At 36.1% G+C, this 23,524-nt stretch overlaps 1 protein-coding gene across 8 annotated transcripts in view; it reads right to left on the reverse strand.

Moving 5' to 3' along the window:
- XRN1 (5'-3' exoribonuclease 1) overlaps positions 1 to 23,524 on the reverse strand; it is a 120,914-nt gene that overhangs the window by 41,440 nt on the left and 55,950 nt on the right. For 6 of the 8 annotated variants that reach the window (XR_007155582.1, XR_007155583.1, XM_047874718.1 and 3 more), the window contains 7 exons: positions 15,017 to 15,179; positions 11,440 to 11,553; positions 9,824 to 9,922; positions 7,319 to 7,434; positions 6,654 to 6,800; positions 1,523 to 1,612; positions 848 to 983 (listed from right to left, as the gene is read on the reverse strand). Coding sequence is in view for 5 of the 8 variants with exons in the window: in XM_047874718.1 (XP_047730674.1) it covers positions 848 to 983; positions 1,523 to 1,612; positions 6,654 to 6,800; positions 7,319 to 7,434; positions 9,824 to 9,922; positions 11,440 to 11,553; positions 15,017 to 15,179 (865 nt within the window). In the remaining 3 variants the exon portion in view is untranslated. Of the gene's footprint in view, positions 1 to 847; positions 984 to 1,522; positions 1,613 to 4,933; positions 4,939 to 6,653; positions 6,801 to 6,829; positions 7,435 to 7,533; positions 7,637 to 9,823; positions 9,923 to 11,439; positions 11,554 to 15,016; positions 15,180 to 23,524 lie in introns of those variants that run through there. The other 2 variants (XR_007155584.1, XM_047874721.1) reach the window with 2 other exon arrangements.

The raw sequence follows: 23,524 nt of genomic DNA on the forward strand, positions 1-23,524 counted from the left end.
CAAACAATAGACTATAAATTTGTATATACATCTTTTGTTTGTAAAGTAAGGGGAAAATGTGTAAAGCATTTTAGAAAGTTCTACATCCAAATGGATTAAAATAAAATTTGGGGGCTTAAAGTAACTAACCTTTATTAAGTAGAAAACTCATTTCAAATACAATGCTGTACAAATATATTTTATCTTAGGATGAAAGATAATTTTTAAAAAATACAGGTTAAAAAAGAAATGCAGGTTTCTATCCTTAGATATCTGAGTGTGAATGAGTTTTCAAAAACTCAAACTCGTGGCTTTAAGCCTTATATTTTCTTCGTAAAGAGAAAAAGTGTCATCCAGTAGTAATTTTCTAGACTGTCTTCACACCTCTTGAGTATGTGATAAAAGAATTCAAATAATAATAGCCAAGCATCATTAGGCATTAAAAATAGGCAATATTAGAAGGAGTTTACATGTCCTAACTTAGTTAATCCTTTTGACGACCCTATGAAGTAGGTACTATTTTATTCTCATTTTACCAATGAGGTAGTAAAGGCATGGAAAGGTTAAGTATCTTGTCTCAGGTTGTAAGTATTGAAAGAGGAATGGGGGAAGATGGTTTCAGAGCCCATTTCTAAACTTACTCTGCTATCAAGAGTAATTTGTTAGCAAAACAACATCATTTTAATAAAAAGGCAAATGTGTGGAAAATAAAATCAAAAGTTAAAAAAAGGAATATAATCAGACATGAATTAGAATCACTGAGTTCACGTTTTATTTGGTTGAAACACAAATGAATTATTTGTAGAATGATATGCAGTCCATTTAATTTCAAATCTCATCAATCATCTTGGTTACTAAAAATTAGTACCTTGCACTTTTCAACTTCTTCCTCAATTTTCTCAACAATAGCTGCATCCAGAATTTGTAAATCACAAGAAGAACGAGACAGAGTACTGACAGGATGTCCCTTTAGCCAAGTAATAATTTCTTGAACTTTCTCAGCACTACATTAAAAACAATAATTATTTCACATTGATTAAAACTTTCTGAGAGTTTATACAAAGAGCCTAATATAAATTTTCTGAAGGCCGTGAATTATAAAAGACATCAAATACATAATTAATGATCACTAAACTTAATTGGGATTATAAATCTAATATAAACATGGACATATTACTTCTCAGTAATTTAAAAAAAACACAAAATTTGGGGCACCTGCCTGGCTCAGTCAGGAGAGCATGCAACTCTTAATCTCAGGGTCGTGAGTTCCAACCCCATGTTGGGTGTGGAGACTACTTACATAAATAAAACTTAAAGTGAAGTAAAATAAAATAAAATTATCACAAAATTAATTTAAAAGTACTTTACTGATGTAAGGGATATAAAAATTATATGAAGATCTTAAAACAAACAAAAATATATCTATAAATATAAAATCCTTCCCACAAAAGTAATAAAATTCTTGATCAACTAGCTGCTGTACGTTTCACTGGAACCACTAAGTTGAACTATGAGGCAATAAATAACCACAAATTTTGCTTACCCATTCTCATTTTCTCCAGGCCAAATATCATCTTCATAGAACACATCCTCTTGGCTGTTTTTGGCTATATAACTAAATAGTTCTGGAGCTCTAGCCAAACAAACAAAAATACTACTTAGAATATATATACAGCTAACTCCACATAAACTTCCTATTATTTGATTTTGGATGTTAAGGAGACATATAAAATATACTGAGAGTTGATTATTACACAGAGTATTAATAAAGAATAGAGACTAAATGATTTAGTAAATGATTTATTAAATGATTTAGTAAATGAAGACTAAATGATTACTAAACTGTAATAAACTTTAGTTACTTATAAACTTTAATTACTGACTCTAATTGTTCTTAGATCCTAATGACAGGTGATAAGTGGACAAAACAAAAATCTACAGGTTCATTTTCTAATTTTCATAACAAAGCTGAAGCATCCCATAATAAGAAAATTAAAATATATTAAAAGTTTCTTGATATTCCTCAAAATTTCGTTGCTTCCTGAATATTGCAGGACTTTTAAATACATAGCAGATTGAATACATGTGCTTAATTTTTGCTCACTGCCCAACCTATTACAAGAAGAGTAAAGTATAAAAAAGGACATAGACCCAGAAAGGCATGAAAAAGGGAAGTGGAGAGTCTGATAGCATATATGAATTGTTAAAAAAATTTTAGAAACTGGCAACTGGATGGGTAAGTATCAACTGGTCTGAAACATAGGGAAAGCTGTACCCTAACCCCCAGTGTGAGAAGTCAAAAAGCTAGATGATTTAAACTGTGTAAGTCTGCAAAAGCTCAGGAATTATGGGCTCTAGGTACATTTTTATTTATTTATTTATTTATTTATTTATTTATTTACATTTATTTATTTTTGAGAAACAGAGTGAGACAAAGCGTGAGCGGGGGAGGGGCAGAGAGAGAGAGAAGGAGACATAGAATCTGAAGCAGGCTCCAGGCTCTGAGCAAGCGGTCAGCACAGAGCCTGATGCGGGGCTTGAATCCATTAACTGTGAGATCATAACTTGAGCCGAAGTCACATGCTCAACCAAACGAGCCACCCAGGCGCCCTTCTAGGTGAATTTTAATGGTGCAGTATGGGAGGGTTGAAGTTAAGTAAGCTTTTAGGTGAATATTTTGTATAATAAGCAGCTAGATGATTATGTGATTACTCCCCTTCACCCCAGCACAAGACCTGTCTGTAGTTTATGTTTTAGGGAGGCTGAACAGGGAATGCTCTAGCTTTAGATATACAAGGCACAAGGAGATGGATGGGTAGATGGGGGATGAGGAGATGAGAGGGCATTAATGGAAGTGTAACTACTATACAATGTGTTGCTAGGAAGCAGGCTAGGAAGTGTAACTTCTTTAAGAAGCAGACCCTGAGACTGGACATAAGCATGCAGAAAGTTTATCAGAGAGTTCTTGTGGAATCAACACAAGTAGAAGGGAAAGGAAAAAAGGAATGAAGCATCACTGGGTACAGGGAAAAGTTAGGCTGTGATCCATTGCTAAAAAACTCCTTGGTCAGTCCTACAGAGTTCTCAAACTAGGATGGCCCTTAAGGATTGTCCTAAACTGAGGCAATGAGGTTGGCTGGGTCTTTACACCTCCTTGTAGATCAGGTGTTGGATCTGTGGGTGTTGTGGGAAGGGGATGTAACTTCAGGTTGAGGCAGTTCTCTTCTGCAAGGCAATTCCTGAAGAGAGCTCACAACTGAGAGCTGGCAGACAGTAGCATTCCAGCTGCCAAATAAATAGGTCCTTTAGTCTTAAAGGGAGGTTTGGAGAGTATATCATAGTATCTACTACATAATAAGATCCTTTTTCCCTGCTTAATTTCCAAAACACTGGAAGTCAGTTTTTTTTTTTTTTTTTTTTAATTTTTTTTTCCCAAAGTTTATTTATTTTTGGGACAGAGAGATACAGAGCATGAACAGGCGAGGGGCAGAGAGAGAGGGAGACACAGAATCGGAAACAGGCTCCAGGCTCTGAGCCGTCAGCCCAGAGCCCGACGCGGGGCTCGAACTCACAGACCGCGAGATCGTGACCTGGCTGAAGTCGGACGCTTAACCGACTGCGCCACCCAGGCGCCCCTGGAAGTCAGTTTTGTTCCTCACATCTGTCCTCCAAAGAAAAGGCTGGAAGACACTTCTCTAGGAAAACTAGCCAGCCCAAGAGAAAAGACACACATATAGGTAGTAATATTTGGAGGTCCTCTGCAGAAATAGCAACGTCCCACCTGAGAAGGCCCACCAAAGCACATTACATTTTCAATCAGCTTTTTGGTGCCTCACTCTTAAATATGATTAGACACCAAAGAACCAATGGACAAGTTAAAAAAAAAAAAAGAGCAATTCAGAGAAAACAAAATACAGAGAATAGAAGAAGAAAAACTAAAACTACCATCTTCAGAGAAATAAAACATTTCATTCATTGTAAGAACAAGATACTATAAAAAAGGAATGTCAAAGAATTAAGGATGAACTTTTAGAAACTAAAAATAAATCAAATAGAAATAAAAATGATATGAGATAAAGTTGAAGAAAATCTCCCACAGAGTAGAAGTATAGCAATAAAGAAAATGGGTGAGAAGAGATAAAAAAATTAAGAGGATTAATCCAGAAGTCTATCATCTAACAGAAGTCTCAGAAAGAATAGAAAAAATGGAAAGGAGGCAATTATCAAATAAATAATATTAGAAATTTTCTCAGAATGGAAGGGCATCGGTTTCAAGTCTGAAAGGACTGAACAGCGAAAAGAAAGAAGATACATACCAAGGCACACTTCATCACATTAAAGAAGGTTTTTTTCACGTTGACTTATTTATTTTGAGACAGAGAGACAGAGCACGTGTACATGTGGGGGAGGGGGAGACAGAGAAGGAGAGAGAATCCCAAGGAGGCTCCACGTTGACAGTGCAGACTCTGATGCAGGGTTCAAACTCATGAACTGTGAGATCATGACCTGAGCTGAAATCAAGAGTCAGGGGCTCAAATGACTGAGCCCATCAGGTGCCCCAACACATCATCACATTATTAAAACAGCATTGGTAAAGGGAAGATGCAAAAAAGATTTCAGAAACTGCAAATAGATCATACACAAAGATTCAGAATCAGAATGGCACAGGACTTCTCACCAGCAAAGGAAACAAGAGCTTTTCAAATTCTGAGGGAAAATAATCTCCCATCTAGGATTCTACACCCAGGCCAGCTATTAATCAAGTCTGCTCAAGGAAGAATAAAGACATTTTCAGACATGCAAGCTTTCTCAGGAAGCTACTGGAGTAAGTGCTCCATCAAAATGGAGACAAACCAGAAAAAAGTAAGATATGAAAGCCAGGAAATAAAGGAATCCTACATAGAAGAATGGTGAGGGAAATTCCTAGAATGGCAGTAAAGAGAAAGTCTAGAACAAGAGCTGTGTGATAGCCCTAGAAAGCAATTAGTTTACGTTGAGGCAGGAAGACAGAAGGTTTTAGGAGGAAGTCTACAAAAAGAAAATGGAACCAAGAGATCTCCTGATCTGTCTGACCACATCAAGTTTTCCAACTATGACACACAGTTTAGGGCCGAATTAGTTATAAGAACACAGACAATAAGCAAATGATTAAACAAGATGTGGAAATCAAAAATGTGTACAAGGAAATGCAACCATAAAACTCTACAAGGTCCAGCTGTGACCATTTACATCACCTTAATCAAGTAAACCATAAATACAGATTTATTAAACTATAATGAAAGGGGAAATAAATATACATGTGTGTAGGGAGGTGAGGAAATAGAAAGGGGAGGTAGTAAAAGAAAGCTAAAGTTTCACCTTTCATGGTAGGAAATCAAGGCATATGTTAAGTTGAAAATCATGAAAAGTAGGGTAAATACAATGCTTTAAAGAAATACAGAAGTGAACAGAAGAAATAATTACATTTTCAGATGGCAATATGAGATTGAATTGTGTTCCCTCCCCAAAAAAGATTCCAGTACCACTCCTACTACCTTCAGAATGTGACTTCATTTGAAAACAGGGTTTTTATAGAGGTTATAAAATAAAAATGAGGTCTTTAGGGTGGGCTCCAATCCAACATGACCATGTCTTTATGAAAACGGGAATATGGTCACAGAGACAGACGTGCACAGAGGAAAGATGGTGTGAAGACGTACAGGGAAAACACATGTGAAGATGGAGGATGGGAGTAAGGCATCTACAAGTTAAGATCAAATGTGTGAGGCTACAAGAAGCTAGCAGAGAGGTGTTGAATGGTTCCTTTCCTAGCATCCTCAGAGGAAGCACGGCCCTACCAAACACCTTGATTTTGGACCTCTGGTCTTCAGAAATGTGAGACAATAAATTTCTGCTGTTTTAAGCCACCTAGTTTGTGGTACTTTGTTACGGCAGCCCTAGTAAACTAGTAAGAGGATCCTAAATACAAGGTTAGAAACTGGTGGAACAATGGAAAGAACATTCAATTAGGAATCAGAAGTAAAGGTATTTCCTCCAAATCTTTGTGACTGAGTAATTCAAGTAACCTTGGTATATAGTTTTGTCATTTTTATCATGAGGAGCTGAGATTTACTGATTTCTTAGACCGTTTCAGCATAAAATTCTATAATTTTAGGACAGTAATCTATTATCCAGCTGGAGTTTTAAGACTCAGGAAAATCCACTGTGTGAAGAGCTGTTTTGTTCACCCATACCAATCTTCTTATTACTAACACAGACATACAAAGTAGTGAATTATTTATGATAGCAAATTGAGGAAAATTTTAATTAAAAGGAGGCCAAGGGGTGCCTTGCTGGCTCAGTTGGTGGACTATACAACTCCTGATCTTGGTGTTGTAGGTTTCAGCCCCACATTGGGTGTAGAGATTACTTAAAAAAAAAAAATCTTTAAAAATAGAAAAATAAAAATAAAAGGAGGCCAGTTACCATCATTCTTTTTCATTTTAAATAAATAAGTACAGTATTTTTTAGCTAATAGCTATGGTGCTCCATGATATAAAATTAGGTTTACATGTAATACATGTCCCATCATACCAAAGGAAATATTTTTAGTCTAAAATTAATATCAGAAAGGCAAAATAGTTATGACATTCCCACATTTTTGGATGCCTAATAGGACCTTATTAGGCACTTACCTCTCTAAGTACTCTGCAAGAAGTTGTTCTGCTGCAGATGAATACATCCATTCACTTCCAACTTTCTTAGTGTATCCAGGTACCTCCTCATTTTTTTTGTTGAATTTGAGATTCAAACCCACATTTGCTTTATGGTCTCCATGAGGGCTGAATGTAAACCACACACACACACACACACACACACACACACACATGCACATTTTAAATTTTGTTCAAAGAATACAATGTTTAGCTTTCAATTCTTAGAAATACTTAGTTTTGATTGTTCTTCTATAGTTTTCATGGTTATTTCCAAAGCAGTAATTGAAAAACTAGAGGAAAGGCTTCAAAACCCAAGTTAACAAAGCATATAAATAGATTATGTAATTAGAGAAGAGAATGAAATAAGAAAATGCAGGGAAATATATTATTGAGATTCACACACACCTTCTGATACCTTTTTTCAAGGTTCAATTTGTTAGCTGCTAAAAATAAGAACTGTCTTTCCAAACACCTACAACATGTGCCATTTAGATGAAAGATCACCATCAGAGGAATTTATGCATAATTTTTAAAGAAAATTCAGAGCAATTAATAAAAGAAAATAAATACTAACATAACCAGTTTATCTTTATCATTTAGTTTTTTTCTGCCACTTTAAGTAAATTTCTCTAACATAAACTTACTTTCTCCTAGATCCTCTTCCAATAAAAATACTTCCTGTAAACCTTGAAACAAGGTATCCACTCACTCCAAGACGACTGGCCAACACATATCCTGGGTTGTACTTTATAGAATATTTCTTTAAATATAAAAACAAAAAGGTCAATTATGGAAACACAAAGCATCAAATGTTATTTCTTTACCTTTAAAATCTGGAGATAATCAAGACATCACTAACCATTGGAATGTGGCAATATAAGGATTCTCAAAAGTAAGTGATCCATTTCCCTTTTTTTTTTTTGAAAGGATCTGTAGGCAGAATTTTTCTGCTCCTCTCTCTCCTTAAAGGACAGAATTCCCAAGGATGAATGAAAGGGGGAGGAAATATACAATTTGTGAAACTGTCTCAAGAAATAAACTCTACTGTAAATAGACTCTACTGCAAATTCTGCAGGCAGGAACTATTTCTTAAACATTAATTTTCATATTCCAATTAGGGCCTAGTAAAATACCTGGGACATAATGAAGCCTTGATGATTATTACACTGAACTAAAACATGAGTATGTCATCAAAAGAGTTGCTACTGAGCAAATTTAAAATATCCTTCATATATGGACATAAGTGATATTCACTTCCCCTAATACTTACTATCATATAAAAGTAAGAAGTATGTATAGATTTATAGCTAATACAGTCAATGAAATGTAACCTTAATTTGTGCACTTAAGAAACTATACAGATTATCAAATTAAAAAAAAAGTATTAAATCATATACTTTTTAACCAGGAAGCAATTACAAATCTAGTTCCTAAGCTACCATTTAATCCTAACATACATAATAATAACACATATTTTATGTGGATTTCACATTCTATATTTATATGAATTTTATTCACATTTTATATGTCTACAATAGTCCCCAAATGGATACATTTTTTAGTTGCATGAAATATATAAATTATGAAAATATGTTAATATGCTGGTAAAGAACACAATATAGTTTCTCCATCAAGTGCATTGTTAGGTTTAGAAATAATACAGACGAATCAAGTATGCTTTCTAAAATAGACAGGAAGAGTTAAGGTAGTAGTTCTCTATCACAGGTAATATCACTTAATTTTTCTAATAAGTATTTGGAAATATATAGGGGCATTCAGTTATAGTAATTGGCACAGGCTACTAGCACTTAGTGTCTAAGGGTCAAAAATGTCAACTGTGCTGTCATATACAGGAGTCCTATTTTACACATAGTTGTCTCATCTAAAATACCAATAGTAGTCCTTTTGAGAAATATTCGGTTATGGTACAATTAAAATTGATGAAGATCATCACAAATATTCTAGAAAATGTAAAATAAAAAGCAAAGAGGGGCCTGGGTGGCTCAGTTGGTTAAGCGTCTGACTCTTGGTTCAGCTCAGGTCATGATCTCACAGTTCGTGGGATTGAGCCCCACACTGGACTCTGTGCTGACAGTGTGGAGCCTGCTTGGGATTCTCTCTGCCTCTCCCTCTGCCCCTTCCCTGCTTTTGCTCGCTCTCTCTCTCAAAATAAACAAACATTAAAATTTTAAAAAAGGAGAGAACATTGGAGTAGAGAAGAAGGCTTGAGTAAAAGTTGAAAAAGGTATGTAAAGAGAAAGAGAGCACAGTAGATAGAGAAGGAATGCCTAGCAACACTGTATACTAGAAGTGGACAGGCTCATTCATATCTAGAAAAAGCTAGGGATGGAGGAAAATAGATGTTCTACTAACTTCCAGAATAGAGACCTCCAGCATTTTTATCAAATGGGCCACTCTCCTGGTTTCCTGACTGTGCTTTCTGAATTCTTTCTCCAAGAGACTTATTTGCCTTCCATAATGTTTTCTCAAGTGTACCCAATGCCTTGAATTCATTTTATAGGATATAAGGCTTTAGAATTTACTATTAGAGAAAAATAAAAGTGTAAGTAGCAATAGCTGACTGTGAATTAATTTCAGTAAGTTAATTATCCAATGAATCAATAAGAATATATATGACAGATATCAGGATCCTCCTCCCACTGTAGCAGGGAAAACTAAAAGGAGCCCAGTGAACATCTCTGGAGAAAAAGGTCCTGAAAAAAGTGCTGTGAATTTAAATGCAGTTTCCCCAATTTTCTCTTGTGACTGCAGTAAGGCCATTTGTCACTTGTAACTAAAAAATGTAGGCTTTGATTAATTATGAAAAGTTAAAAAAAAAAATCTAAGTCTATTCCCAAAGGGTATGGTAAAAAATGTGCCCCTTCTAAGCTTGAACACGATAACCCCTAATAACTGTTATAGATCAATAATGGGATGTCAGTGATCCCCCCCCCCCCAAAGATGTGCATGAAGTTCGAGCATAGATTCCACACTTATTTTTAAATAATCCTAGATGCAACTGTGAGGGAATTTAATCACTATTAAATAAAATATTTATAACACATTCAAAGAAGGTGGTAAAAAATATGCTTCTAACACTTTCAAAGTTCATCAGTTCTAAATTAAACAATATGGACTATAGTACTCACATGCTGGTTCTGTATTAAAGCATCAAGATTGGGTTCACATGGAATGCTGAAAACCACACGAATCCTACCTTCTGTAATCACATCTCCCGAATCCTGAACCTTGGAGGAAAAAAAAAATCACAGTATGTTTTATAGTCTCTTTCACTATATTTTATGTACTTACTTTTCTACTTATTTGAAGGGTTTATTATTTCTGAAATACAGTAAAACAGTAAAGGTGGCTATGGGAGATTCTCTTAGAATTTGTAAATGAATGTGATTATATTGTAAATTTGAGTCATTGTACCTTGCTTTAATAGCTGTTAGTCTTTTTTTGTCTTTAAATTAACTTTTTTATTTGCAAATAACTTTAAACTACCAAAAAGTTGCAAAAAAACCAGGTCAAAGATCACTTGTAAAACATTTACCTAGATTCACCTAATGTTAACATTTGTTTAAACATCTGTTTTAACATTTGTGCTCTGTGTGCAGTTACACACACATAATTATTTTTCTGAACTTTTTGAGGGTATATTATATATATCATGTCCGTTACCCCTTTATATTTCGGCGTGTATTTCCTAAGAAGGATATTTTATGATGTACATGATGTCCATCTGTCTCTCACTGTGATATTTATTAACTTTGATCATACCAAAGATACTGCTCATAATCTAATCTTAATCTTTATCATAATGCTTACAAAAAGATAGTTTTCCAACTTTAGCACTCTCTCCACGTTTATTCTTGACATGATACTATAAGCAAGAGCCCTTCCATTCCCTATTTAATACTGCTGTGGAATCATTAATTCCTACTTTCCCAATTTATTATTTCGGTATTCAAACTGTCCCAGATTTGGCCAGTAGGAGTCCCTTGAATCTGGTTCCTGTGTTTATGTGATATGCTCTCATTAGTCATTTGAGCACTTCCTTACTTTCTGGCCTAACAAGTGTTTCCAGGCTCATCTTGTACCTAACCTGACCTAGCCCTGTAATGGGCCATTTCTCTGAAAAGCTTTCGGTGGGGTATGTTATTAGAAGTCAAAACCTGGAGATTATGTATGTTTACTGTTACCAGGGTGTCTTTGCTTCGTAATCCTTTTGAGCAAACAGAGCTAGAAAATATACGTATGTATGTATATATACATATATATCCATATACATGTGCCTATATACATATGATACACACATATATTTTAAAAATCATGAGTTCACATTAATACCTCCAAGTTTAATCTGTCCCCATAGATTCTTTCTTGCATTCTTCCATTTCATATATGCATATATCTTTTTCCATGTGAGAACTGGAGTTCCTCAAACATCAGCACATGTACAAGTTCATCAACCCAATAATACATCTACAATAATTTCAGAATTGCTTTTCCATACCACCACAATAAACAAACCTGCTCTGTAAGAGATTAGGATTTGAATTCTTTTTTCCCTGCCTCCTGACCCCAACCTGCTCAAGACTAAAGATATAAAGCCAAATGCTGTGTTCCTAAGTTAGACAAATGAATTATTTGCCCCCCTTCAGTATTACATTTTATTTTATACTTAAATGAAGAGAGTTAAATAACTCTACTAACTTGAAACAAGAAAGAAATGTAATTAGTAACAATAACAGAAACTAACTTCTCCAGTGCAGCCATAATAGGGGGTTCCCAGCATAAAGACCATACTTCTAAGAGGAAACAAGTCATCCAATGTTTTGATACTGGAGAAACGGGAGTCAAAAGCTCGGATGTCCTATGTAGAATGAAATATAAAAGTAAATTATTATAATCAAAATTTCTATGGATTGCACATCAAATTTTTCTTCCTGTGGAGTTAGGACTACGCTGTCTGTAAATGTGAAATGTAAAGATTTTATATGTAACAGTACTGGTAACTAAAATGTATTGACTTTATATGCCACTCTTCTAGGTATTTCACACATTTATTAGTTCATTTCATTTTCAAGACAACACTCTGTAGCACAGATTATTTAGCCTCACTTTATACCTGAGGAAACTAAGGCACAGAAAGGTGATAAAATCTTTCCTAAGATACTGTTTTGCAAGATTACAGTATCAATACATGCTTTAAAAAATTTGTGTCTCAAAAAAAAAAAAAAAAAAATTAAAAAAAAAAAAAAAGGGGGCGCCTGGGTGGCTCAGTCGGTTGAGTGTCTGACTTCAGCTCAGGTCACGATCTCACGGTCCAGGAGTTCGAGCCCCGCGTCGGGCTCTGGGCTGATGGCCCAGAGCCTGGAGCCTGCTTCCGATTCTGTGTCTCCCTCTCTCTCTGCTCCTCCCCCGTCCATGCTCTGTCTCTCTCTGTCTCAAAAATAAATAAACGTTAAAAAAAAAAAAAAAAAAAAATTTGTCTCAGGGCGCCTGGGTGGCTCAGTCAGTTAAGTGTCTAACTCTTGGTTATGACTCAAGTCATGATCTCATGAGTTCGTGAGTTCAAGCCCCACTTCAGCTTGTGTGCTGACTGGGCAGAACCTGCTTCTGATTCTCTCTCTCCCTTTCTCTCTGCCCCTTCTCCACTCTCTCTCTCTCAAAATAAACAAAACTTAAAAAAAATTTTTTTGTCTTATCACACCAAGATTACAAACACAAAACCAAATGCCTTTTTCCCCCCCCATTAATTTATTTGAGGCAAACACTTTTTGGAGAATAAAAATTTTTTTAATTTAAAACTGTGTTAAGCTAATGCTAGGATTTTTCATTAGAGATGAAGTTTAATAAATAAATAAGTAAATAAGTAAATAAATAAATAAGACAAGCTCCTTAATCATACACAGAATGAATGAGCATAAAATAATCCTATAAAGACTATAGTTTTTGAGGCGGTTCAAGATGGCAGCATAGGAAGATCCTGAACCCATCTCCTCCTATGGACAGAGCAAATCTTCAGCTATATCTAGAACAATTAGTTCCTTCTGAGAAAGACCCGAAAACTAGCCCAACTCCTCCACAACAAAAGATAAAATGTACACATCAATAAGGATACGAGAGGCAGAGACATACTGTTGCCAAAAACCCCAGCCCTGATGTGGAGACCCACAATCAGGAGTGATCTCACAAATATGGAGCTTCTTCCTGAGGAGGTGCCCTATCTTCCTGAGGAGGTACCCCAACTCTTGGGAACTACACTAGAGAAATAGGCCCCCAAAATGTCTGGCTTGCAAACCAATGTGGCTTATGTACGGGAGACTCAAAGGGCTATAGGGAAATGAGATTCTGCTTTTAAAAGGCTTGTGTGCAGATCTACCTGCCCTGAGACCCACGGTCAAAATGGCAATTTGAAAGCACCTAGACCATATGGGGAAATGATTCATCTGCTAACCTTAAAGTGTCTGCAAGAGGGGCAGGGGCCTGTTGGGATTTTTTCTGGGAACAGAAGCACTGGCAGGTATGCCCTACAGCCCTGCTAAAGCTGGCAGGCACACCCCACCCCCATGTATATATGTGGTCTTTCTCTACACATACATACACACACACATACAGGAATACTACTCAGCCATAAAAAAGAATAAAAATCTTGCTATTTGCAACAACATGGATGGACCATGAGGGTATTATGCCAGATGAAAGAAGTCAGACAGAGAAAGGCAAGTACAATATGACTTCACTTAATATGGACTCTAAAAAACAAAACAAAAACTGAGAATAAAATGAGGGTTGATGGGGGGGTGGGAGGGAGGGGAAAGTGGGTCATGGGCATTGAGGAGGGCACCTGTTGGGATGAGTACTGGGTGTTGTATGGAAACCAATTTGATAATAAATTTCATATTAAAAAAAAAAAACGAAAAAAAAAAACCCAAAAAAGTATTGGCCCAAAAAGTCAAAAATCATGACACTGAGGAACCTTAACTTACAGGAGGGGACTAGACACTGTTTATCTTTGTATTCGAAGCAGACAGTATTGTATCTGCCACATAATGGACACTCCAGAAATATCTATTCAACCAATAAACTTGTGCAGATATATGAAAGAAACAAAACAAACAAAAAACAAACAAACAAAACAAACAAAATGCAACACAACTAACAGATACAGAGAAACAACTGGTGGCTGCCAGAGGGAAGGGGTTTTAGGGGGATGGGTGAAATGGGTAAAGGGGTTTATAAGTTAAAAACTAAGAGTTATAAAATAAATAAATCATAGTGATATAAAGTACAGCATAGTGACTATGTCAATAATAATGCACTGCAAAACTTGAAAGTTGCTAAAATAGTACATCTTAAAAGTTCTCATGAGAAAAAACTTTTTGTAACTTTATAACAAAAACTTTATAATGACAGATGGTAACTAGACTTATATTGGTGATCATTTGGCAATGTATACATATATTCAATCCTATAGTACACCTGAAGCCAATATAATGTTACACTGTCAATTATACCAAAGTAAAAAAACTATAGTTTTTTTCAAATTATATTAAATAATAATCTCCATACTGTTTTCCAGTATGGAGGTTCCTCAAAAAAATTAAAAACAAAACTACCCTATGACCTAGCAACTGCACTAGGTATTTATACAAAGGATACAAAAATGTTGATTTAAAGTGGCACAGGCACCCCAATGTTTACAGCAGCACTATCAACAAGAGCCAAATAATGGAAAGAGCCCAAATGCTCATCAACTGATGAATGGATAAAGAAGATGTGGTATATATATACAATGGAATATTACTGAGTGATCACAAAGAATGAAATCTTGCCATTTGCAACAATGTGGATGGAACTAGAGGGTATTATGCTAACAAGTCACAAAGAAGAGAAAGACAAATACATTATTTCACTCATACGTGGAATTTAAGAAACAAAACATATGAACATAGGGGAAGAGAAAGAAAAATGAGATAAAAAGAGAGAGGGAGGCAAACAATAAGAGACTCTTAAATACAGAAAATGAAATGAGAGTTTCTGGAGGGGTTTAGGGTGGGGGAATGGGCATTATGGAGGGCACCTGTTGGGATGAGCACTAGGTATTATATGTAAGTGATGAATCACTAAATTCTACTCCTGAAATCATTATTACACTATATGTTAACTAACTTGGATTAACATAAAATTCAAATATTAAAAAAAAAATTTCTACTTTACACTGCTGCATTAGTCTTCTATTTACAAATAAATATTAATATGATACACTCTTTTCTTTATACAGTGTGAAATAATGTACATTAAGATACAGTTGAGAACTGATGGAGACTTACCTTGACAATAGTTTGATAAACAAAAGGAAGAACTTGTTTTGACCACTGTTTCTCAAGACGAACTTCACCATTTTGATTTATTTGGTATTTACGACCTGTGAGTAACTGAACATACACAACTGCAGATGTTTCATTTATTATTATTCCTTTTCTTCTTAGGTAGCTAAAAGAAAGTATGAAAAAGAAATGTAGATATGAATGATTGTGTATGTATTCTAGGATGTTAGTAAAACTACTAACTCATTATCAAGTGCTTAAAAATTGTTTAAATAAATATGCTAGCAGTCCTGAGTACCTAACGTAAGATTTTTTGCATTAGTTTTTTTAGTCTACGGATACCTCTCCCAATATCTGTGTGATTAAATAAGAACTCAATTAAGATGTGTAATAAATTCTTGTATTTCATAATCACTAGAAGGGGATAAGAAAAAAACAGTGAAAACAGCAAGTGTTGGAAAGGATATGGAGAAAGTGGAACATGCGCACATTGCTGTGGGAATGTAAAATGGTACAGCCACTGTGAAACAGTTTAACAGTTCTTTAAAAAGTCTAGCAAATCCATTTCTAGGTAAGTACACAAAGGACTGGAAAGGTACTCAAATAAATATTTATAAATGAATGCATAGCAGCATTACTCACTATAGCAAAAATGTAGCAAGAATCCAAATGTCCTCCAACAGATGACTAGCAAAAGGTGGTATATCCACACAACAAAATATCTGGCCATAAAAAGAAAGAGGTACTGATACATGCTACAAATTTTAAAAACATGCTGAGTGTAAGAAGTTAGACACAAAAGGCCACATGCTATATGTGTTCCATTTACCAGGACAGGTGGATCTAGAAAGAGAGAAGGAGGTTGACAGGAGCATTCAGTGGGCTTTTTCAATCTAAAGTAGAGGTTGGCAAACTATAGTCATGAGCCAAATCCAGACTGCCTCCAATTCTTGTAAATAAAATTTTACTGAAACATAGTCATCTATTTATTTACTGTCTATGATAGCTTTTGTGTTACAACAGCATAGGTGAGTAGTTGTGACAAACACTGTAAGGTCTACAAAGCCTAAAATATTTACTCTCTGGCCTTTACAGAAAAAATTTGCTGACCTCTGATCTGATGATACAATCATTCTCCATCCAAGGATATTTTCCTATCTCCTTTCCATTTCCTATTTCTAGAACTCCTATCAGAAAAATAAAAAAAAAAAAAAAAAGAAATTCTGACTGTATATTTTTTCATCTCTTCATGCTTTTGTACTGTATGTTGAAGAAATCCCTCAGCTTTATCTTTTAGCTCACAGATTCAATTTTTAGTTTGCCTATATTACTATTCAGGCCATATACTGAGTTCACAGTATCATAATATAAATTTTTATATTTGTGTTTTTATATAAATATATATATATCATATGAATATATTATAAGTATAAATAGTATATAGTTGGATAACATTATTGTATATGTTTTTTTCATAGCAGCTTATACTTCTCAATGGTGGTAGGGCTGGTCTGAAATAAGCCACGCCATCTTAAAAAAGTTTTCCAACAAATTTTTGAAATGTAGCATTCTACTACCATTTTCTAAAAATTCAGTGGGATTTTTTTCCTACTACTTCCCTCAAAAGTTATTTAGCCAGTAATCTTGCTACCAATAGGAAAAGTGTATCACAAGAAAGGAAAATTATCTACCTATCTCTCTCATGAAAGTAAATGCAAAAATCCTAAACATAATGTAACAAATCGAATCCAGTTACATATAAAACAGATAATACATCATAGTCTAAGGGGATTTACTCCACGAATTCAGGGGTAGATTTGTATTTTTTAAATTTATTTTTTTAATGTTTATTTATTTTTGAGAGAGAGACAGAGACAGAGTGTGAGTCAGGGAGGAGCAGAGAGAGAGGGAAACACAGAATATGAAACAGGCTCTAGGCTCTGAGCTGTCAGCACAGAGCCTGATGTAGGGCTTGAACTCACGAACTGTGAGATCATGACCTGAGCCGAAATCGGTTGCCCAACTGACTGAGCCATCCAGGCGCCCCGTGGGGTAGATTTGCATTTTATATTCAATCAACACTGGGGTGCCTGGGTGGCTCAGTCAGTTAAGAATCCGACTTCAGCTCAGGTCATGATTTCATAGCCCGTGGGTTCAAGCCCCACTTCAGGCTCTGTGCCAACAGCTCAGAGCCTGGAGCCTGCTTCAGATTCTGTGCCTCCCACTCTCTCTGTCCCTCTCCTGGTTCACGTTGTCTCTTTTAAAAAATAAACATTAAAAAAAATTAAACAAAAATTCAATCAATGTAATTCACCAGATTACAATTTTAAAAATCATATGATCATTTTGATAGATGCAGGAAAAAAAAAACCTGACAAAATCACTATCAATTAATGATATAAACTTTCAACTAACTAGTAATAGAAGGAAATTTCCTTAATCGGATAAAGAATATTGATTAAAAAAAGCCTCTACAGCAACCATCATATTTAACAGTGAATCGTTTAAGGCTTTTCCCTGAAATTGAGAATAATACCGCAAATTTATAACAAAAATTACAAATATGAGAAAGGTAATCAAATCAGTCACAAAAAAGGGCAAAATATCTGAACAGGGGGCACCTGGGTGGCTCAGTTGGTTAAGCGTCCAACTTTGGGTCAGGTCACGATCCCAAAGTTTGTGAGTTCAAGCCCTGCCATTGGGTTATCTGCTGTCAGCACACAGCCTGCTTCAGATCCTCGGTCCCTCTCTCTCTCTCTCTATCCCTCCCCCATTCATGTTCTCTCTCTCTCTCTCTCTCTCTGAAAAATAAAATACATATTAAAAAAAAAATCTGAATAAGCATTGCCCAAAAGAGCACATTCAAATGGCTGGCAAATATGAAACAGCCATCAAGGAAATGCAAATTAAACCAAAATGAAATATCACTGTATTAGAATGGCTAAAATGGAAGAGACACTAATAAGTATTGGTGACGGCAGAGATAAAAGATATTCTTATAAATTGCTGGAAGAATGTAAATTGATACAATCACTTTATTATTTATTTTTTTTAATGTTTATTGTATTTTTGAGAGACAGAGAGAAAGAGAGAGAGAGAGAGAGAGAGAGAGAGAGAGACAGAGCATGAGTGGGAAAGGGAAAGAGAGAGAGGAAGACAGAATCCGAAGCAGGCTCCAGGCTCCAAGCTGTCAGCACAGAGCCTGATGAGGGGCTCGAACTCACAAACTGCGAGATCATGACCGGAGCTGAAGTCACCGCTTAACTGACTGAGCCACCCAGCTGCCCCAATACAATCACTTAAAAAAAAAAAAAAAAAATTTAAATTTATTTATTTTGATAGTGTGTGCACAGACATGATCAGGGGAGGGGCAGGGAGAGAGAGAATCCCAAGCAGGCTCTGTGCTATCAGCGCTGATAGCACAGAGCCCCATGTGGGGCTTGATCCTACAAACCATGAGATCATGACTTGAGCTGAAATCAAGTGTTGGACACTTAACTGAATGAGCCACCCAGGCGCCCCAATATAATCACTTTACAAATCTTTTTGGTGTTATCTACTAAAGCTGAGCTTAAGCATTATCCTATGAAGCAATAATTCCACTCTTAGATATGTACCTAACAGTAATGCATACATACGTATTCACCAAAAACCCCAAACCAGAAACAACTCAATTGTCTGTCTACAATAGAATGGAGAAATAAATTATCCCATATTCATACAACATAATTTAATCATTAGTCAAAATGAATGAACTAAACGATACATAACAACACAGATGAATATGAGAATCACAGTATTGAGCCAAAGAGGTCAGGTTAAAAAAGAATACATTCTGTGTGATTCATACAAAGTTCAAAAATAGGAAAAACTAATCTCTAGGGTTATAAATCAAAATAGTTACATTTGGAAGAGAGAAGTGAATGTTAATGGCTGGAAGAGGGTTTAAGGGACTTTGTGGGATTATGGCAACTTTTCTGTTGGTTCTATTTTGTGACTTGTATTCTGTTCATGCATGTGAAAACTTACCAAGTTTATACACATATGATTTGCATATATTCTTTTCTATGTATGTATATATACTTCGATAAAAACTTCCTATTAGAAAAAAACCCCAAATAGTAATTCAGAACAATATCTTTAAATTTTCAAGTGGTAGGGAGATTTTCTTTCTATTTTCCTTTTACTTTACACTTTTATTGCTTTTGGGTCAGTTTTGTAGTCCATATATATTTTTTTAACACCTGAATTTTTTTTTTTAATTTTTATTTTTAAGTAAACTCTACCCCCAATGTGGGGCTTGAACTCATGACCCTGAGATCAAGAGCTGCATGCTCTACTCATTGAACAAGCCAGGCACCCCTAGTCTGTGTTCTTTCTTTTATTATTATTATTTTTATTTTAATTTATTTTTTTTAATTTTTTTTTTAATGTTTATTTCTGAGGCAGAGAGAGACACAGCATGAGTGGGGGACGGTCAGAGAGAGAGGGGACAGAATCAGAAGCAGGCTCCAGGCTCTGAGCTGGCAGCAGACAGCCCGACGCGAGGCTCGAACTCACAAACCGTGAGATCATGACCTGAGCCGAAGTCGGTCACTCAATCGACTGAGCCACCCAAGTACCCCTATTTTTTTTTATTTTTAAAGAATGTTTTTTAGGTGTTTATTTATTTTAGAGAGAGAGAGATAGAGAACACAAGCAGGGGAGGGGCACAGAGAGAGAGGGAGACACATAATCTGAAGCAGGCTCCAGGCTCTGAGCTGTGAGCGCAGAGCCTGATGTAGGGTTCAAATTCATGAACCGTGAGATCATGACCTGAGCCAAAGTTGGAGGCTTAACCAATTGAGACACCCAGGCGCGTCTCTTTGTTTTTTAATTGAAGTGTAATTGACATACAACATTGTATTAGTGTTAGTATTACTACACAGGGGGATACAAAAATGGCATCTGCTAGCTTTGGTACTAGTAGGGTAGAGGAAGAACGTAAAAATGGCACCTGTCAATTCAATGCCTCAGTCCCTAGAGAGAATCCCAACAGGCCTCTGTCCTTCCAACAATTCCCTTAAGGTTGTCAGCAAATGAATTTTCTTCCCATATGGTCTAGATTTTCAAACTGCTGCTTTTACCCTACCTGGGTCCTGGGATAAGTGAGTCTGTGTATGAGCTCTTTAAGAGGAGAATCTCAGGAGCACCTGGGTGGCTAGGTAGGTTAAGCGTCTGACTTAGACTCAGGTCATGATCTCACAGCTTATGGGTTTGAGCTCCACACTGGCCTCTGTGCTGACAGCTCAGAGCCTGGAGCCTGATTCAAATTCTGTGTCCCCCTCTCTCTCTGTCCCTCCCCACTCATATTCTTTCCTTCCCTTGAAAATAAATAAACATTAAAAAAAAAAAAAAGAGGGGAATCTCCATATCCTACAGCTCTATGTTTCTCCTGGATATAAGCCCCGTTGTTTTTCAAAGCCAGATGTTTCGGGGCTCCTCTCTCTAGTTCAGGTCCTGAGGGTTAAGGTAAGTGATAGTGGGCCATTAAAATTTTTAAAAATACTTAATATATCTCTTCTAAGTTATAAACAAAACTATCTTTTTTTTTTTTTTTTTTTTTTTTAATTGGGAGAGAGGGCGTGATTGAGCAAGGGGCAGAGAGAGAGGGAGAGAGAGAATCCCACACAGGCTCCACGCTGACTGAAAAGGGGCTTGGACTCACCCGAAGCGGGGCTTGAGTTCACTTGATGCAGGGTTTAAGCTCACGAACTGTGAGATCATGACCTAAGCAGAAGTCAGATGCTTAACTGACTGAACCACCCAGGTGCCCCAACAAAACTATCTTTTAACTTTCTCTTATGTAAAATGATAGTACTTAAAAATTAGTTTTATATTTTTAATAACTTATTAATAATTGTTGTTTATCACCAATCCTTTGGTAACACCACTTTTTTTTGGTTGATTCATCTCTTGCTTGTTTGAGGTACAAGGTTTTGGAACTCTTCTGCAAATCTTCCAAGTACATCATCTTCTCCATAGCATTCCATAAAGAATGTCCTTGTTCTTTTCTTCCAGTCTTCTGTCCTTCTCCAATTCCTAATCCTTGTCACTCCATTATATCCTCAATATCTACCTCTTTAATTGAAGGTATCATCAGTTCCCTCTGTTATCTCTCTCCAGTAGTAGTAGCTATTTGTTTTCATACTGTGTATGGACTAGGAGAGAGGGTTGGTGTTCCCACTGTGACATCCTTCATAGTAAACTACCCTACTCTTCCATTCTACCCTTATGTCTACCATTATCCAGAGTGCCTTCAATGTTTACATAATAATCTACCCAATACCACAGACACTGTTTCACAATCTCCCTATCTCCAATAAACTTCTCTTCCATTCTAGTTCAGCCATCTACTCCCACAGCTGTGACTTGGGTCATGACATCATCCATAATGGTTTCACCTCCAAAATCATTAATCCCAATATTTTGTTGTCTAAAAACTTGTCCATCCAACTTGCTTGTTCAGCTACTTTTGTTTATGATTATCTTAATTTGGGATCTCCAATCCACTGATCCTTCTACTTTCAAACTATTAATTTTCTACTTTCTTCACTTCTCTTTCTATCCCACTTAGATTCCATTGTCCACTATTTCAGTAATATTCCTACTAACATCCTAAACTTCCTGGCCTCTTTGGCTTTTCATTGTATCCATCTGGCAAAATCCAAGGCTGGTTTTTCTAAGCCGGTTACTGATCAGCTGAGCTCTAATACCAAAAGACAGGGTGGACTGTTATATTACAAATTCATGACACTGAACTTCAAAATAGACCCTCAATATTGCCTTATAATTCAACCACGTTTTTTTGATCAACTGATACTCTTCCATTTTCCCCAAGGACTATTTTCAAACCTCTTCTACTTTACTCAAATTTAAGACCAACCTCCCTTTCCCTGCCTCTGTCCTCAATAGCTGAATTCAACATTTACTTTACAAAGAAAACAGTGGGCATCCAATGAGAGCTCCTCATCTGCCCCCATGCCAAACACAAACCAACCTATAGTTGTATACTACACTGTTACAATAGAGGAGCTATCTTTTAGCCTTTTTAAGAACTTATCTTTTTCCATCATCAAATACATTGTTTTCTTTCTTTTGAATTGCACCTCTCTTCTCATTTATTTTTACACATAATCCTACCTCTCTGAATCAACCAAAAACCAAGTCCACTCAATTCTATATCCTTCTTCAGATATGTCTTAATGGTAGTTTTCATTAGAAAGGACATGTGTTACACAAAAATACAAAAATGTTTTAGTCATGTCATATGTACTTAGAAAGTTTCTAGGGGTGCCTGGGTGGCTCAGTCGGTTGAGCGTCCGACTTCAGCTCAGGTCACGATCTTGCGATCTGTGAGTTTGAGCCCCGCATCAGGCTCTGGGCTGATGGCTCAGAGAGAGCCTGCTTCCGATTCTGTGTCTCCCTCTCTCTCTGCCCCTCCCCCGTTCATGCTCTGTCTCTCTCTGTCTCAAAAATAAATAAATGTTAAAAAAAAAAATTAAAAAAAAAGTTTCTAAAAATGATATCATGTATTTCGGTACTCATGGAAGTATTTCATGTGTTATGTTCACAAAAAAGGGATGTACTGAATTTAGGAGAACATGTCTTGGATATATGGAGCTATAACTGAAATAAATGATAGGTTCTATATTCTTGTTGTATAAACGTTACTACTAATTGTTAGAGCCATGAGATTTTCATGCTGATATAACGTGCAAACTTACAAGTAAGTGAAGTAAACCCTCAAGAGCAGAGTATGAGTGGGCTTATGAATTTCACCTTAGAAGACAGATTATAGAAGACTTTGGGATGTTTGGGAGGAGGGGACAAAATGTGAGGTGATATGAGGGAGGAATATGGTAGTAAAGAAAAGCAGTCTAAGAAAATGGTGACCAGAATAGATAAACCTAAGGGCCTATGAATCCACATAGCCTTATCTACCCTACTTGGTTAACAAAAGATCCTGAACTGGCAGGGACTAAAAATTATTCTCTTGTGTGAACCAGCATCCAATTGCCATCAACTTCAGTGGTCTGTTGCCTTGATTGTTCTTTCTGCTCTTTGCTGCCATCACAGAAGATCAAGTCCATCCATATGGAAAAGAACAGGTAGAACAAGGGGTCAAGAGCTTTTGGTTTACTTCACAAATAAAGTTTTTGGAGGTGTTTATTTACTCCCATTATATCTCCATTTCTGTTACTGTCAATCATTCCCCACCCGTACTAGTCTGGCTTACAGCCCCATTGCTCAATCAAAATAGCTTTTACTTCATTAAGGGGGCACTTTTCAGGATGAGCAGTGGGTGTCATATGTAAGAGATGAATCAGTGGGTTCTACTCCTGAAGCCAAGACTACACTGTACATTAACTAATTTGAATATAAATTTTAAAAAAAGTTTTATAAAAAGAGTTTTAAAAAGTTTGTTTATTTTTGAGAGAGAGAGAACAAGTGGAGAAGGGGCACAGGGCA

The sequence above is a fragment of the Prionailurus viverrinus genome, chromosome C2 (assembly GCF_022837055.1).
Source record: "Prionailurus viverrinus isolate Anna chromosome C2, UM_Priviv_1.0, whole genome shotgun sequence".
Taxonomy (NCBI): Eukaryota; Metazoa; Chordata; class Mammalia; order Carnivora; family Felidae; genus Prionailurus; species Prionailurus viverrinus.